Source organism: Monopterus albus, unplaced genomic scaffold (genome assembly GCF_001952655.1).
Source record: "Monopterus albus unplaced genomic scaffold, M_albus_1.0 scaffold350.1, whole genome shotgun sequence".
Lineage (NCBI taxonomy): Eukaryota > Metazoa > Chordata > Actinopteri > Synbranchiformes > Synbranchidae > Monopterus > Monopterus albus.
The window spans coordinates 322,256-339,116 of record NW_018128230.1 but is presented as its reverse complement, the minus strand read 5'-3'; the positions used below and the strand labels follow the sequence as shown (position 1 = coordinate 339,116).

The 16,861-nt window shown below is 45.1% G+C and overlaps 2 protein-coding genes and 1 pseudogene across 3 annotated transcripts in view; 2 read left to right on the top strand and 1 right to left on the bottom strand.

Annotated features, from left to right (window-relative positions):
* The window catches only part of LOC109974825 (uncharacterized), a 2,506-nt pseudogene extending 1,237 nt beyond the window's left edge, over positions 1–1,269 (bottom strand).
* A 904-nt stretch (positions 1,270–2,173) lies between these two features.
* LOC109974842 (armadillo repeat-containing protein 1-like) lies at positions 2,174–11,023 on the top strand. Of its 2 annotated transcripts, none has more exons than XM_020625260.1 (7): positions 2,174–2,441; positions 3,128–3,328; positions 4,402–4,493; positions 4,898–5,087; positions 5,406–5,522; positions 6,142–6,216; positions 8,500–11,023. In XM_020625260.1, the coding sequence occupies exons 2-7, from the start codon at positions 3,167–3,169 to the stop codon at positions 8,689–8,691; spliced, it is 828 nt and encodes a 275-aa protein (XP_020480916.1). In that variant the 5' UTR covers positions 2,174–2,441; positions 3,128–3,166; the 3' UTR covers positions 8,692–11,023. The 2 variants fall into 2 exon arrangements, with proteins under 2 accessions (XP_020480916.1, XP_020480917.1); XM_020625261.1 differs by lacking the exon at positions 2,174–2,441 and adding an exon at positions 2,489–3,025.
* A 4,044-nt stretch (positions 11,024–15,067) lies between these two features.
* The window catches only part of cyp7b1 (cytochrome P450, family 7, subfamily B, polypeptide 1), a 13,378-nt gene continuing 11,584 nt past the window's right edge, over positions 15,068–16,861 (top strand). The window contains exon 1 of the mRNA XM_020625272.1: positions 15,068–15,185. Within this exon, the coding sequence (XP_020480928.1) occupies positions 15,115–15,185 (71 nt within the window). The 5' untranslated portion in view covers positions 15,068–15,114. The remainder of the gene's footprint in view (positions 15,186–16,861) is intronic.

Sequence of the window (16,861 nt, the reverse complement as noted above, 5' to 3'; positions counted from 1 at the left end):
TGTAACTGTGTCTCCTACAGCAGCAGTGACGTCTCCTCCTGGCTGGGTCACTTTGTCTTCTCCTTTACACTCTGGGGAAGAACAGAACATGCAGAGGAAGAAAAGAATCAATAAAGATGATTGATTAAAGGAGACAGCCAGTCGGTGTAAAGAGTTACCTCTCCACAGAGCCAGAATCAGGATGTTTCTCAGCCAGAGTTTCATGTCTGCAGTGAGAGGGGAGGAGAGAGAGGAAGAGCTTTGATACTCTGATGGATCTGGCCTCCACCTCATTGGCCCTTCCTCTTTGCCACCTGATGAGCTCTCAACATTTCCTTCACAGCAGGCAGTGTCAGTGTCCTCTTGATAGCGCTGTCACTCAGTCAGAGAAGCAACTGATATGTGGAAATCTTCGGTGAGGTGCTATTGGGTTTTTGTACAGAGACTATGGGTTTCCTGTCACTGTGAGTCTGTCACTGCAGCACAGCAGATCTGCACATCCATCTGGTTTTAATCCTCATTTAATGTCTTGTTTGGTTTTGAGTTCCCCAGTGAAGAATCTGGAACTGTCGCAGTTGTCCTGAACACTGATCATCAGTTGTTGCTTCAGGACAGTGATCCGGTCTGTTCCCTCAGCTGCAGTCTGGCTAACAATAGGTCTGTAACCCCTGAAGCTCAGGAAAGAGCTGAAATCAGCCTTCTCATTTTGGAGGTGGAGGACAGGTGGTGACTGGAAAGTCTGGACCCTGTGCTGCTGTCCATCACTGTTCTGTCTTCGTTTGCTCCTCCTCCTGTTACAGGGTGAAACCCTGAGAAGCTCTGACGTCCTGTGTTCATGGCCTTTTTTCCAGATGATGCTTCAGAGGGAGCAGTAACAGTCTGATCCAACACTGCCTTTGTACAGACAGACTCTGTTGCTGTCAGTCACCAACAACAGTCGCAACCTGTAGGAGCCGTTTGCATCAGTTTTCAAGGCTTCATGTACTTCACTGCTGCAGAGATGATGGGAGGTCACCTGCTACTGATCCCTGAAAAAATCCTCTTCATATGAGGTTTACACACAGTTTTAGGGTCTGACTTTTTTCTCCCTCTGGCACTTTACTTCTTAGCTTTGCACCATTTAAGGTTAGTGACTGGACTTGAGCTGCTCACATGTCAACATGCTGACATACTTCTTTATAGTTGATTAATTTATAATCTGTTTAGATTCATATGCATGTGGTTGTTTTACATGGTTCAGTTAGAATCACAGAGTATTTAATAACGGCAGGTGTGTGCTGCTCTCTGCTGGACAACACTGGAGTGTAATACACCTCTTCACTTTGCTCTGTTATATGATATTAATGCCATGTGGAAAGTTCATATTACAATCATTTATTCACTTATTAAAGATGGAAGGTAAATGTCATTTTAACAATTTAAAATAAATACATACATACATATATTTGTCTTTTTTTATTCTGGATGTTTATCCAGTGTCCCTGTCAACAAGAACTTTGTAGTTATGGTTCTCTTCATTTCCAATACAGCCATTTTGATTGATATCTCTTGTTTTTGCTTTGATGGGAAATGAATGAAGTTGTGAGTTTAGAAATAGTTTGTTTTCTATTATACAGTGTTGCTGTCCTTAGAAGAAATAAACTTTCTTCAACAAAATGCATTTAGATCCATTTGAATCACACCAGGGCCTGCAGCCAGCATAATGGGTCACCAGCTTTCTTTGGCCTTACCTCATGAAGCTGGCTCACTGTTAGGGTTATTATCTGTTAAAATTGTGACCTTATGCTTGCAACCTAAGGTGAGTTTTATGATTGAATGTAAATGCCTCCGCTGAGTCAGATTGTTGTCATCAGGAAGGTTATTCCAGAATAACGGGGCGCGATGGGAAAAGACCCCGAATCCTGCTTTTTAAATCTGGACAGGGGACGGGATGGAGTATATGGTTTAAGGAGATCAAACACATGTGTGATGCGGTGCGTCCGCCCAGGATTATATGTCAACAGAAGCACACTAAAGTCTGATTTGACCAGAGATTTGTTTTTGATCCACCATCGCGCACGTCATTCTTATGAAAAACGGATCCTGCATCAGTTCTCTGCACCTACAGGGCGTGGATCATTTAACTTTTAGAACATGACATCTCATTGGTCAGCTGAATCAGGTGGCCGCTAGCCATCCAATCACAGACCTCTATGTTACATAGCCGCACTTGTTGCCAGTGAGCAGGAAGCTTCGTCATGATTTATTTACTGTCATCATCAACTTGTTTCTTCTTAATACATCTATGATTTCTAATTGAGTTGGAGTTAAATTAATCAGTAAATCACCGTCTCCTGTCTGCTGCTGCTGGAAAAACGTTAACGGTCACCTGTGGTTTGCGGCGTGACACTGACGGAGGAAAAACTAACCGGACAACTAGCCGCTAACGTTAGCCTGCTGCTCGGAGCCGGTGACCGTCAAAGGTGAGCACTGTTAGCATTTGTATTCCTCCAGAGGTTAGCTCAGAGAGCAGATCCACACAGCTATTCTAAATGGAAATATACTTTATGAGAGCTAGGATGACGGATGATAAAGCAGGCTTCCGTTAGCACATCGCCGCGCCTGTTGTCTGAAAGAGGACACTCCGAAAACAACGCAAATGCCCGGTGATTTACTCCCGGTTTGACAAAGTGTACACACCGCGTAGACACGACTCAGTGTGGGAGTTGTATCGTATGGTAGGAATGTTCTGGTAAATGCGGCACGGCTCACTCACCTATCCGTAATTTACTTAAGTAGAACAGTGTTCACGGTGTCGGCTATGGGTGTATTAGTGATGTGGTGGGTCCACGTTCTCATGACAAATTATTCAGTTTGACGGAGATTGTGCCTGTTATCAACGGTTTAAAAACGGATGGACAGATTTTTTTTAGCTTGAGTCCAATGTGGCTGAATTCATGGCGTAAGACTGAAGGTCAGCCTGCTGGATCCGCTGTGTTCAGCTCACCGACTTCTGTAGAGATACACATTCTAACCTGACATGCTAAAGATAAACAGCAGCACTGATGTGTGTGTCCTGGGCTGTCCACATACTTTTGGCCATCTTCTGTCATTCTTAGCACCGTCCTGTAGGGTGTGTATGAAACCACGTGTCTGTTTCTTCTCTCAGTCCTTAGGTGGTTGTTGCATGGGTGAGTGAGTGGCAGCCATGAGCGCCGAGCCTGATGCCCTGGCTGTGGTCAACCAGCTGCGGGACCTGGCCGCTGACCCCATGAACCGCAGGGCTATCGTTCAAGACCAGGGCTGCCTGCCAGGACTCATCCTGTTCCTGGACCACCCCAACCCCCAGGTGGTTTACTCCGCCCTCCTGGTGAGCTACAGCGCTGACACAGAGTGGATGGTTAGGGTCGGTCTGGCTGTTAAGATGGGAAGATGGGAAGATGGGAAGGAAAGCTTTTTTCTGTTTGCAGAAGAAATTAAATTAATGGACTTAATGTTGACTGAACTCAAGACTGGTGTGAACTCACTGGCGGATGGTTCTTTTTCTTTTTGTTCATAGCACATTTTAACATTTTGGCACTGATAATTATCAGTTTTAGCTTATCACACATTTTAACTGACTCGGGAATCTCTTTCGGATGCCTCCTGGGTACCTTCCTAGGGAGGTGTTCCAGGCATGTCCCACCGGGAGGAGGCCCCGGGGAAGACCCAGGACACGCTGGAGGGACTATGTCTCTCGGCTGGCCTGGGAACGCCTCGGCATTTTCCCGGAGGAGCTGGAGGAAGTGTCTGGGGAGAGGGAGGTCTGGACATCTTTGCTTAGACTGCTGCCCCCGCGACCCGGTCCCGGATAAGCGGAAGAAAATGGATGGATGGATGGATGGATGGATGGATAATTGTTGTCAGCAAATATTCAGACCCTTTACTTTCTGCAGTGTATTATGTAGATTTAATTTTAAATGGGAAAGTAGCTGTTTGCCTGTCAATCAGTGGCCCATTTTAGAATTTTTTGACAATCCATTAAAAATCAGAAAGTGAACCTACAGCACAGTGCAAACACTGACGGGTCTGAACACTTTATGAAGTGACTGCATTCCAGTGATGTTTGAGGATGAAGAAAACGACCTCCCTCCGTTCCCGGTTGTTCCTGACAGTCGTTCAGTTCAGACTTGTGCTGACAGAGATACAGAAAAGTTTCAGGTTGTTGTGACTTTTACGTTAAACGTGAGTCAGGTTTTTAATCGGACAAAAGTCTGATGTTAATTTACCGGACTAACATCTGACAGGGGCTATAATTCACACTGTGTTGTCTACTGTGACATTCAGGTCTGGAAAGTGTTTGGGTATTGTATTTCAGTTTGTTTGGCCTGTGACTTCGGTGTGTGCAGAGTTTCTGTTTCATCCCGGTTTCCTCAGTCTGCCTGTAATCGACTGTCATTACAGGCGATCCGGTACCTGGCAGAATGTCGAGCCAACCGAGAGAAGCTGAAGGGAGAGCTGGGCATGATGCTGAGCCTCCAGAACGTCATGCAGAAGTGAGTGTCTGATGTTTACCTGGTCAGGTATCTGTGTCAGCAGGTACCTGGCCCACATTCATCATGGGTCTCAGAGTAGAGCCAAAAATTTTCAGAGTGACACACTTTTGGTCCAACTTTAATCAATGTCTCTCGCTTGGGAAATCACTCCTATGTCCACTACACTGTAGGAGAGCTGCCGGGAGATGTGAAGGAGCTGTTTAACACCTACTGGCACTGAGCTCATGAAAAGTTACTGTATGGCCTAAAACAGAGTAGTTTTATGACTGATCTTGTGTGTGTCAATCACAAGCTGTACCAAAGGTTCATCGGTCAGTAGTTGAATTACTGTGCCTAAATTGAACACAGGAGTCTGGTTATACTTTGCTTCTTTCTGAGCGGTTTCCTCTTGCTCCGTCGTCCAGATCGACCACTCCTGGAGAGACCAAGCTGCTGGCTTCTGAGATCTATGAGCTCCTGCAGGCGTCCGGCAGTGCTGACTTGGAGCCGGCTGAGGAGGTTGTCAGCGGCCGCCGTAAGGCCCAGTTCTTCCTGGGCTCCAACAACAAGAGAGCGAAAACCGTCATCCTCCACATCGACGGACTGGACGACTCGGTGAGTGGTGGCAACATTAATTCATTCATTCATCAGTAAATGTTTCCATGTGCACCAGCAACCTGGTTATGTGTTGCACATGTAAACACTTTATCCTGGTTTTGAGGACAATGGATACCCTAGTCCTCTGTCTCTGCCGTTCTCATGAGGTTATTGTCCACTATTTTCTCCGGTTTAGCGGAGCTGGTGGTGACAGGTGGACCAGTGACAAGACACTCAGAGGACATTGAGCTGCATTATTAATAAAACTCCTCAAGCATTAAGGACTAAGACTCAGATGTCTGATGCAGGAACAATAACCTTGTCCTCTCCCGGCAGAGTCGGAGGAGTCTGTGTGAGGAGGCTCTGCTGAAGATCAGAGGCGTGATCAGCTTCACCTTCCAGATGGCTGTGAAGAGATGCATTGTCCGCATCCGGTCCGACCTGAAGGCCGAGGTGAGGCGAGACACACCTCCAAGACAACATGCTACTGTCCTCCCCCTCTTCCTCTTATTCATCGGCAGTGTTTCCTTGTCCGAAGCAACAGTTTTCCTCTCTGTTATTTCAATTTAATATCTTCATGATAAACATTCAAAATACCAACTAAAAGTCCTGATTTCCTAAAGACATGAAGACATTTTGTGAATTGAGTAATTCAGTGATCATTTCAGCAGGGTTTTAATTGTTGCTGCTGCTCCAGGAGGTCTGACTGCTTATTGTTAGGTTGCCCAAATTAAAATCGTACATCGATGAACTCAAATGACTGCAGTAACTTCAGACATCACATAAATGTAGAGGAGTAAAAGTAGAAAGGTGTGTCAAACAGTCTCCACAGCCTCATCACCTCAGAAAAAAACGCTCCACTAGAACTCATAACACTGTCAGAGATCCCAGGAGTCCTGGAAAACTTGGAATTGTTAAATAACTGAAGGGGACCTGGAAGATGAGTAAATAAACGTAAATAAACCAGAGCATCCTGGAAAGGTTGTGAGCATGTAGACCACCTTTATGAAAACAACAGATACATGACGTGAAGCAGCCCTCAGTGAGTAACCCAAGGTGTTTTTGTGCTCAGGCTCTGGCGTCTGCAATCGCCTCTACTCAGGTGATGAAGGCTCAGCAGGTGGTGAAAGGAGAGAACGGAGACGAGGTCAGTGTCGGTTTTTATTTTACTGCTCTCTGCTTAAATCATCTTGGCATGTTTGCTGGTGCAGCCTTGAATCCAACTGTACATCAGAAAATGGCCCTTAAAAGATCAGTGACCCGCTAAAGTGGAGAAACTCAGAAAATGTGACCAAGGATAAACTGAGCTGAGACTTGAAACAGCTGGGCACTTAAAGTGACTGAAAAATAGCCCTGGTAGTACAATAAAGTTTGTCAACAGCATCTAAATAAGTTTTTAACCCCCTCTATTTATCATATGAGTCAACGAGCTGGTGGTTTCTAACAGGACAGAATGTAGCTGTAATCAGGCCTAAGGTCGTCTCTCAGTGTTTGAGGTTCAGTATTTATTGTTTATTCTCTGAAGACCAATTGCATGCCATTCCACTTGTTTTATTTATCTGTTTCTACAGCAGCCTCCACCTCTGGGGCTCTGTATATACTGGTTACACTTACACTGGATAAATAAACCATTTAATATGTCTGTATTTGCTGGTGATGCTGGATAAATGGTCAGATTCAACGTGTATATTTGGGTGAAGTACTTGAGTTTTTTTTTTTTTTGTTTGTTTTAAGAACTGGTCTAGGTGAACTTCACAATTAACCAAGTGTCTGTAAACGAAGAACTGTAAACCCAGATTATCATTGGAAACTCAAAAGAAAAGATTCCATTTATCCAGCGTGGAGGAAATTTCACTTGAGATTTGTCCTTATGAGACCCTGATAAAGAACAATATAACAAGCAGAGAAGTCTGAGTTCATGAACTCTTTAAAGGTGTGGGTTGCCACTTAGGCACATTCTCCTCTTCCTCCTTGCTATGACCCTGGCCATTTTGTCAAGCTACATGTAGTTTCACTGTTTCTGGTGTGACCGTTTTGTGTGAGTGTTCTGTCCCTGGAGGATCTTTGTTTCAAGCTGCAGCTGTTATTTGGCTGGTATCAGGGGAAGTAGTTGTAGCAACCCGGAGTGCATCGCTCTCTGGAAGTTCAGTGTTCAGACTGGTCCCACTCTCAGGTTTGGATATGAAGCTACAGCCAGTAGCTGGTTGGCTTTGCTCAGCATAAAGTCTGGAAAGTGGTGGAAACAGCTACTCTGGCTCTGTCCGGGAGAAACACAAGCCACCTACCAGCTCACTGTTAAACTTGTTGCATCTCATTTGTTAAATCGATAAAGAACGGAGGTGTAAAAGTGACAGGTTGTGGTTTTAAAGGTGCATATGGTCCAGACTGTTTCTCGACTGTGGAGTCTTGTCATCACTAGAGCTTATTTCCCAAAACGTTGAATGAATCCTTTTATTACAATGAAAAGAAAAGAGACCCAAAACGTTCCCCAGTGGAACTCTGCACACAACAACTCCAAGTTCCAAAGCCCATTTTCCACCATCTGGTACCGGCTCAACTCGACTCACTTTTGGTACCAGATACTTGGTTTTTTGCTGCACACAGTCCCCTGCAGAGTAGCTGGTTGTCACAGCGAAAACTGGCCTGGCAGGCCAGGCTCAAAGCTGTTAGCATTTTCATCCTAGGAGTGTTATTATGCCACTTTATGAAGTTTTGATGATTATTTTCTCACCAAAAATATGTGGTCAGTCTATCCAGGTAATGCCAGTTACAAATTTCTGCTGATGTTTTCATCGATGCGATGACCTGCTAGCGTTCCAGCTAGCTAGCTCTACTGACCAGGCATAGCTGTAGCCGCATTATTACATTCAGTAACCTACGGGCTACGCGATAAAACGTACGATGTGGTGGTTCATGCAATATAATGGTTTTGTAGTAACAGAGGCTTGAGGTCGCCATAAATGTTACCCTCTAACAGTTGCGAGAGAGAAGTGGCGACTGTGATGAATGAATGAGCCACTGGTGTCATCACATGTAAACATCCAGGTTTGTCAGTGGCAAGATCACTGCAGAGAAGTGACGAGTTTCTGTGACCAGTCACCAGTCTGCAGTGTTTACACGTCACCGTTTGGTATTGCTCTGCTCGCTGGAACCTCAGCGGACGTAATACCAAAATAGAGTCGAGTACTATCCCCAACATTTGACTGACAGACAAATAAAAAAGGCGAGTAGAGTCGAGTTGAGCCGTTACCAGGTGGTGGGAAAGGGTCTTAGGTTTACATTAGAGGTGAACCCAGCTTTCCCAGCAAAATCCCACCATCCACATTATCAGGTGCTGCTGCAGGTCCAGCACAATGATCCAAGCTACCCTCCTTCCACACACTGCATTGAGCTTGTATCTGTAGAGTGATTTCCCTGTTGGTGTCTCCAGGTTTTGATCCCATTTGTGGAGGACGGTTCTGTAGAGGTGGAGCAGAACGTGGACCTGCCAGACTACCTGCCAGAGGATGAGAGTCCGTCTCAGGAGCCCGACAAGGCAGTAAGCCGGGTGGGATCCGGCCAGGACGGGACCAGCTGGCTGGGTGCCGCTGCCAACTTTCTGTCCCGATCCTTCTACTGGTGACCCTGCAGGACCACCGCCCCCTTCCTCCATTAAACCTCCCACCTCCTCTCTGAACCAAATTCCACCAGCTGCCAAATCTCTCAGCTGCAGAGACAAAAACTGAGTCAGAACCTCAAATAATAAAAACCGAACCGTGATCTGTCGGCTTGCAACACCTGTCACTTTAATGCCGAGACGAACACACAGCGGCGTGACAGGGGAGAGGAGGCGATCCTTCCAAACTCAAACGACAGGAGTGTGGTTTTAGTTTGACGTTTTGAGAGCTGTTGTGATGCTGTGTCTGTGAAACGGGTCTGTTACAAACCAAGTTGTCTTACCTGACAGGGGGTGTCCTGCAGCCAGCTAGAACACAGGGACCTGAACAGGACGCCCCTTCCTCTTTTCACCTTTTTATTATTTATTGACCAACAGACTGGCTTTTCTTCCTGATGCTGGACGTGTTTACAGGACGAGCAGCGTCAGGGTTCAGTCAGCTGCTGCCTTCAGTGTCTCTGATCCACAGACCTCCTGCTACTTCACTTGAAACTGATTTTATTTCAGCTCTGTGCTGTTCAGTCTTTAAAGTGTCAGAAATGATGACAGATGCCCAACACGCTAAGAAAGTGTCAATATGCTTGTCATGGAAAGAGACTATTTTAAACTTTGAACTCCTCATCTGTTAATACAAGAGGTTTGGAGTAGCACCTTTATCGCTGATTTAAAAACAGAAGTTCAGTTGTTAATATTTCTGAACTGATTTAAAAGAACAGTACCAACCAGTCAAACTCTTTTTGAATTTCTTCTTAACAGTTTTTTCTCGCCTGTGTTAAACAACCTATTTCAGGCCGCCTCAGGAGTGTGCACGCTGTGCTGGACCAGTCAGGTTTCCTTCCACACTGAGCTCAGGTTTAACTGAAGTTCCAGAAAATGATTCAAAGTAGAACAAGACAGAAGTCCCGTCTCCGCCCTCCAGCTGTGTGAGTCTGGTCTGAGCGATGGAGACGAGCATCAGGTGGAGCCGGTTCTCCGCTCGGTGCCATCAGAAGAAGATGAGAGCACTGGTCAAAGCTCAGCGATGGAAACAAGATGGAAGGGGCTGATGCATCTGCACCCATACAGCATCTGGACAGAATGAGTTGACAGACTTCAGTCTGTCTTTGATGCTTGTTGGAGGCTCTTTGCAGGTCGGACAGGCATCACGTGCACAGAGTGACAGAGGAGCTGTCAGAATGAGATGACACGTCTGTATCCTTACAGGTGCACAGTGACCTCAGCTCTGCTCATACCCCATTTGTCTGATTGTCACAGACAAAAGGAAGCAGCTGTGTGCATGAGCAGAGCCTCTGAACCCGAGTCAGCTGTTCTGGCATTTTCAGACCACATCGCTGTGGGTGTTTGTCATCATTTCTGACTGGTTGAGCCAGAAAACTAAAGCGATCAGTAGTCCTGTGATGTTACTGCACCTGTGGATCCACAGGTTTGGTCAGTGCCTCAACACAAACACAGAGGTCATCAGGGTTCCTGACCCAGATGTTGTGTTTACACCCCTGATTATTTTTATATCTTAAACTCTTTCTTCCGAGGCTCCCTGTGGATCAGACACTGAGCTCACCATGGCGGTATTTTATGGAGCGACGTTACCGGTTTTTTACTGTTTCTTTGTCTCGTGAACAGATGGTTGATGGGAAACAGTCTGAGGATGATGTTTTTAAATAGAAATCTGTTTTAATCATGGATCTTTGTTAGAAAGACTTTTGTGTGCATGGGGGGGGTTGGGTTACAGGGTTACAGCCAGTGTAACAGGAGCTGACGGATGATTAAAGAGCCGAGTGAACACTCTTCTGAACGACAGTATTTATCACCGGATACAACCGATAGCACTGTTTCATTGGATGGGAGTTCCCATGAAAGCACTGGGGGTTTTCCAGAAGAAGAGGCCACATCCTGTTTCTTCCTGTTGTGTCTTGAAATGGAGTTTTCTGTTAAAACTGTCTGATTTCAAAAAGCAAAGAAACTGACAGGTGTTTTATTTAAAGCGCAGTAGAAGAAAATCGCAGTGAGGGCTGGTAATCGGGTGAGCTGCCGTTTTATTTTGAAATGCCAGCAGTGTTTCCTCAGATGGTGAAGCAGCTTTTAATGACTTTGTACAGATTTTTATCCTGATGTGATGCTGTTCTTAGTTTCTGTGTTCATGTACCTGCCAGGTGTGCTCACAGCTCCACCTACACTGTGCACTGTCCAGTCACACAGTAGCCTGTTGTTACGTTAGCATGATGCTTGAACTTAAATGCAGCATCGGCCCAAATACAAGACGCCTGTCATGAATAAAGCATCTGGAGTTTTGTTATTAACAGACCTGTTGAATGTTTCCTCACTTTTGCAAAGCCAATTCATTTTCACTGAAGAAATGACATTTGGCTACAATGTAAAGTAGTGAGTATAACAATGTAAATGTGCTGTCCCCTCAAAATAACGCAACACACAGTCATTAATGTATAAACTGCTGACAACAAAAGTGAGTACCCAAAGTGTCAATATTTTGTGTGGCCACCATTATTTTCCAGCACTGCCTTAACCTCTTGGGAATAGAGTTCACCAGAGCTTCACAGGTTGCCACTGGAGTCCTCTTCCACTCTTCCATGACAACGTCACGTAGCTGGTGGATGTTAGAGACCTTGTGCACCACCACCTTCCGTTTCAGGATGCCCCACAGATGCTCAATAGGGTTTAGGTCTGGAGACACGTTTGGCCAGTCCATCACCTTTACCCTCAGCTTCTTTCGCAAGGCAGTGGTCATTTTGGAGGTATGTTTGTGGTCGTTATCGTGTTGGAATACTGCCCTGCGGCCAAGTCTCCAAAGGGAGGGGATCATGCTCTGCTTCAGTATGTCACAGTACATGTTGGCATTCAGGGTTCCCTCAATGAACTGTAGCTCCCCAGTGCCGGCAGCACTCATGCAGCCCCAGACCATGACATTCCCACCTCCATGCTTGACTATAGGCAAGACACACTTGTCTTTGTACTCCTCACCTGGTTGCCGCCACACACACTTGACACCATCTGAACCAAATAAGTTTATCTTGGTCTCATCGGACCACAGGACATGGTTCCAGAAATCCGTGTCCTTAGTCAGCTTGTCTGCAGCAAACCGTTTGCGGGCTTTCTTGTGCATCATCTTTAGAAGAGGCTTCCTTCTGGGACGACAGTCTTGCAGACCAATTTGTTGCAGTGTGTGGCGTATGGTCTGAACACTGGCAGGCTGACCCCCCACCCCTTCAACCTCTGTAGCAATGCTGGCAGCATTCATACGTCTATTTCCCAAAACCAACCTCTGGATATGACGCTGAGCACGGGCACACAACTTCCTTGATCGACTACGGCGAGGCCTGTTCTGAGTGGAACCTGTCCTGTTAAACTGCTGTATGGTCCTGGCCACCGTGCTGCAGCTCAGTTTCAGGGTCTTGGCGATCTTACAGCCTAGGCCATCTTTATGTAGAGCAACAATTTGTTTTTTCAGATCCTCAGAGAGTTCATTGCCATGAGGTGCCATGTTGAACTTCCAGTGACCAGTATGAGAGAATGAGAGCGATAACACCAAATTTAACACACCTGCTCCCCCTTCACGCCTGAGACCTTGTACGACTAACAAGTCACATGACACCAGGGAGGGAAAATGGCTACTTGGGCCCCATTTGGCCAGTATTACTTAGGGGTGTACTCACTTTTGTTGCCAGCAGTTTATACATTAATGACTGTGTGTTGCGTTATTTTGAGGGGACAGCACATTTACACTGTTATACAAACTGTAGACTCACTACTTTACATTGTAGCCAAGTGTCATTTCTTCAGTGTTGTCACATGAAAAGCCAAGTGCCATTTCTTCAGTGTTGTCACATGAAAAGACATGGTTAAATATTTACAAAATGTGAGGGGGTGTACTCACTTCTGTGATATACTGTATACTTAAAGTAAAAGCATTCGTAGAGTGGCACTCTTGACAATGATGCATCATGTTAAGGTCGCAGCTGCTGAAGGTGGAGGAACTAATGTATATGCTTAGAATTTGAATTAAGGTGTGTAGCCGGTGAGTTTCCCACCAGGGATCAATCAACTCTTAAACTGTATGTTGTTTTATTGAGCTGATTCTGAAAAGTAACTAGTAACTAAAGTTGTCCAAAAATATAGTGGAGTAAAAGTACATTTGCCTTGAAATGAGGTGAAGTTAAAGTTTGAAGCACACAAATGCAAATACTCAAGTACACATACCACAAAATTGTACTTCAGTACAGTACTTGAGCAAATGTACTTAGTTACCTCTCACCACTGCGCTGCACTCCAATGATGTCAGAGTGATGTCATCAGGCTCGGAGACTCCGTCCCCTCCTGATGCTGCCGTGTGATCGGTATCCGTTAATGTGATGTTGTATAATGTGGTTTGACGAAACTAGGCAATTTACTTCACTACAGTTACAGGATTCTCCTACTCCTACTCCTTTGTACTGCTAGTGTTGTGAACTTAAGGGGTGCTATTATAAAAATTGCCACCACACTACTCCTTTTCAGAGACAAGTATTGTAGTTTTACTGCAGTGCATTTTCAAGAGTGGTGTTGGAGGTGAGTAGTGGCTTCAGACTCTGTCTTGGCTGGCTTCCTGTTTCACAACCACTGATGTTTCCCAGCTGTGAGCTGCTCCGGAGGGGTCTGGTGCATTGCATTGTGGGAGAACAGCGTGTCAAAGATCAGCCGCATTTAGTCTGAATACTCTGTGTCTGAGTAAGAAGAAGAAGCTTTATTTATTGTAACACGTACAACGATGTTTGGCCGCTGCGTGCATATGCGCATGGGGGGCTTCAGTGTCTTGCCCAAAGACACTTCGGCATGTGGACTGCAGGCACCGAGATTCGAACCTTCAACCTTCAAGTGCAGAACCTCATAACAGCAGCGTCAGTGTTCTCGTGAGCGCACTGTATGCTTACTGAACCTGTGAAACTTCAGCGTGTTGGCACCATAACACCTGAGACAGCAGACAGGTGTCATCTGTCTGGGCCCGATGGGACGAGTATTCGAATACTTCACTGGAGTAAAAGTAGCAGTATTCACTATGAAAATGCTTAAGTACAAAAATATCAGCATCCAAATCTACCTGAAGTACCAACAGTACCAGTACTCGTCCTGCAGATCGGCCCGTGTCCCAGTAATGTCTCTGATACTACTGGATCATAGTGACTGATGCGTTACTGTGTCTATCACTTTAATGCTGCAGCTGGTAAAGGTGGAGCTGATGGTAACTACCTTATACACTTATATACTGTGAGGTACTTTCTATCCTGCTGGGTAGCTGGTGGATTTCCCACTGGGATCAATAGAGTATGATGGTTCTACTGGTTTTGATTTATCTGATTCTGGAAAGGAACTGAAGTTATCAGGTACATGTAGTGCAGTAAAAAGTACACGGTTTGTCTCTGGCACGGAGTCACAGTATGAAGCAGCAGGACCTGGAAATACTCCAGACTTTTAATTGCTTTTTAATGAAGTGCAGAACCTCATAACGGCATCATCATCGTTCTCAACGACATTACTGGGCGTGTGCGTGTACTCTTTACGGGAACGTCCTCTGACTCATTTATCGATCATCGTTTACTGACGAGTCACATTCATGTCCGTACTGTACAGTAGACGCTGGCCCCAGCCAGGAGGAATGAGGTTACCGGAAGTTAGCGTGCTCGGCCTTCAAAATAAGGAAATACCGTATGTTGTAGTTTTTAGCCTGTTGCACGCGTGTTAATAATGTTTAATGTTTAAGCAGCGGCGATATGTTGGTGTTTTCTCTACAGGACACTTTATGAAGCTGAGCCGATGTCGGGGGAACTTCACGGTGTTGTTGTCAGTTGCTGTCTCATCTGCAGTCTTCAGTTATTACCTTCATCACTGACCTTCATCACAGATGTTACACAGCCACAGTTCAGTCAAACACATAAAGCCCGACAATGTGTCTGAGTCCAAGATGAAAACAAATGGAGCCGTACTTCGTCCCCAGTGAGATGCAGTCGCAAGGAGATGTTCACTGGGGGACGTGCAGGACCAGGACTCGGTCCGGTGGAACCAGTGGCCGCGTTTGTCCGCGTTTTAAACTGTGGTCTAGAATAAAAACCAGCCCCGGCTGCTGAAAATCCCAAATTCCCCGAAGTTTCTGGTTTAAGCGCCAGTTAATGGAATATGTGTAGATAAATATGTTTCCGTCTTCACTGTGCTTGTACAGTATGAAACATATTCACAAACCGTGTCGACAGCCAGTCACGGGGCTCGGCTTCATGTGAGGACCTGAATTTTGAAGGTTGTCCCGGAACCTGTGTGTGTGTGTGTGCGTGTGTGTGTGTGTGTGTGTGTGGTGTTGCGGGGAGGTAGGACTCGGTGTCGGTGCTGGTACCCGGACAGACCTGGACCATGGCCCCGCTGCTGCTGCTGTTCCTCGGCCTCCTCACCCTGCTCCTGTGCGTCCTCCGCCGCAGGAACAGGTCAGTCCTCCGTTCCATCTCGGCTCGGTTCGGGTCGGACACGGATTTAATAAGTCCTGTGGGTCTCTTAACGAATTTCAGAGCGGGCTCTTCAGTTCTCCTCAGAAATAATTTTAAAATCAAAAGAAAACTTTTCAGGCTCAAGAACCTTAGAACAGTTTATTATAGGACTTTTTCTATGTTTATTTTAAATCTGACTAATTTATAACATTAAACAAACACATATATATTATATATAGGCTATATGTTAACGTTTCATAAATAGAACAGAGTCCTGTCCAAAGTTCACTGAGTCGGACAGGTCCAGACTGAGCCCGGAGGAATTTGACTTGTGTAAATTCACACAATTTCAACATGTTTAATCTGGAAACTGTAAAGAGCAACAACACATCGTCACGTTACAGCTGGGTTGGAGGCTATTTCTGACTTTTGTCGTGTTTTGTTGTGTAAAAAAAATGGCTGAAATGATAATTGATGATTGTATAAAATAGTTGCAGATCGGTTTATATGGCGCCAGATCGATGACTTTAGTCTTTGGTGCTGAAAAATAAAGCTTGGCATTGAAAACAAAACCGTAACTGAAAAAGCAAAAATTGGCATTAAAAAGTATTAATACTGGGGAAATGACAATCTTCTGACTGGGGGGAGAGTAAAGTGTCTAGTTAGAGCATTTGCACAGATTGTACAGCTCCGAGCGAGAAAAAAGATTTCACAAATATAGAATGCTGTTTATTCTCTCCCTGATGATCTAGTTCTGATTTGTCTAAAAAGTGGCCTGGAAGGGGAGGGGGAGGGGGGTCCTTTATTGTGATTATTCATAAAGTTTCACTGAGTCTTAAGGGTTTTTCTAGAATGTCTAAAACCCTTTCACAACATTTAGAGGTGTAAAACCAGAGAAAATGTCGTATCTCCCTTTACTGAAGCCAACTTCAGCGTCATAAGGCTTCTCCACTTTCACCACAAGCTTTCAGTTCATCTCTTTCACTCTGCTGGCATCTTTCTGCTCCAGACGGACCTAAAATTCATCAGCCCCAGAGTCATCTAACATTAATGTGTGGGAGACGGTCTGGGAAGACCCCACAGAAAGTCTTTAACAGCTTTGACCTGCTGATGTTAGCTACAGGTAACATGAGCTATATTAGGCATAGTCTATGTGTAGCTAGCATTAGCATTACCTCTGCCACAGCAGCATAATGTACAGTGGGTACGGAAAGTATTCAGACCCCCTTAAATTTTTCACTCTTTGTTATATTGCAGCCATATGCTAAAATCATTTAAGTTCATTTTTTTCCTCATTAATGTATACACAGCACCCCATATTGACAGAAAAACACAGAATTTTTGACATTTTTGCAGATTTATTAAAAAAGAAAAACTGAAATATCACATGGTCATAAGTATTCAGACCCTTTGCTGTGACACTCATATATTTAACTTAGGTGCTGTCCATTTCTTCTGATCATCCCTGAGATGGTTCTACACCTTCATTTGAGTCCAGCTGTGTTTGATTATACTGATTGACCGTGATTAGGAAAGCCACCCACCTGTCTATATAAGACCCTACAGCTCACAGTGCATGTCAGAGCAAATGAGAATCATGAGGTCAAAGGAACTGCCTGAAGAGCTCAGAGACAGAATTGTGGCAAAGCACAGATCTGGCCAAGGTTACAAAAAAA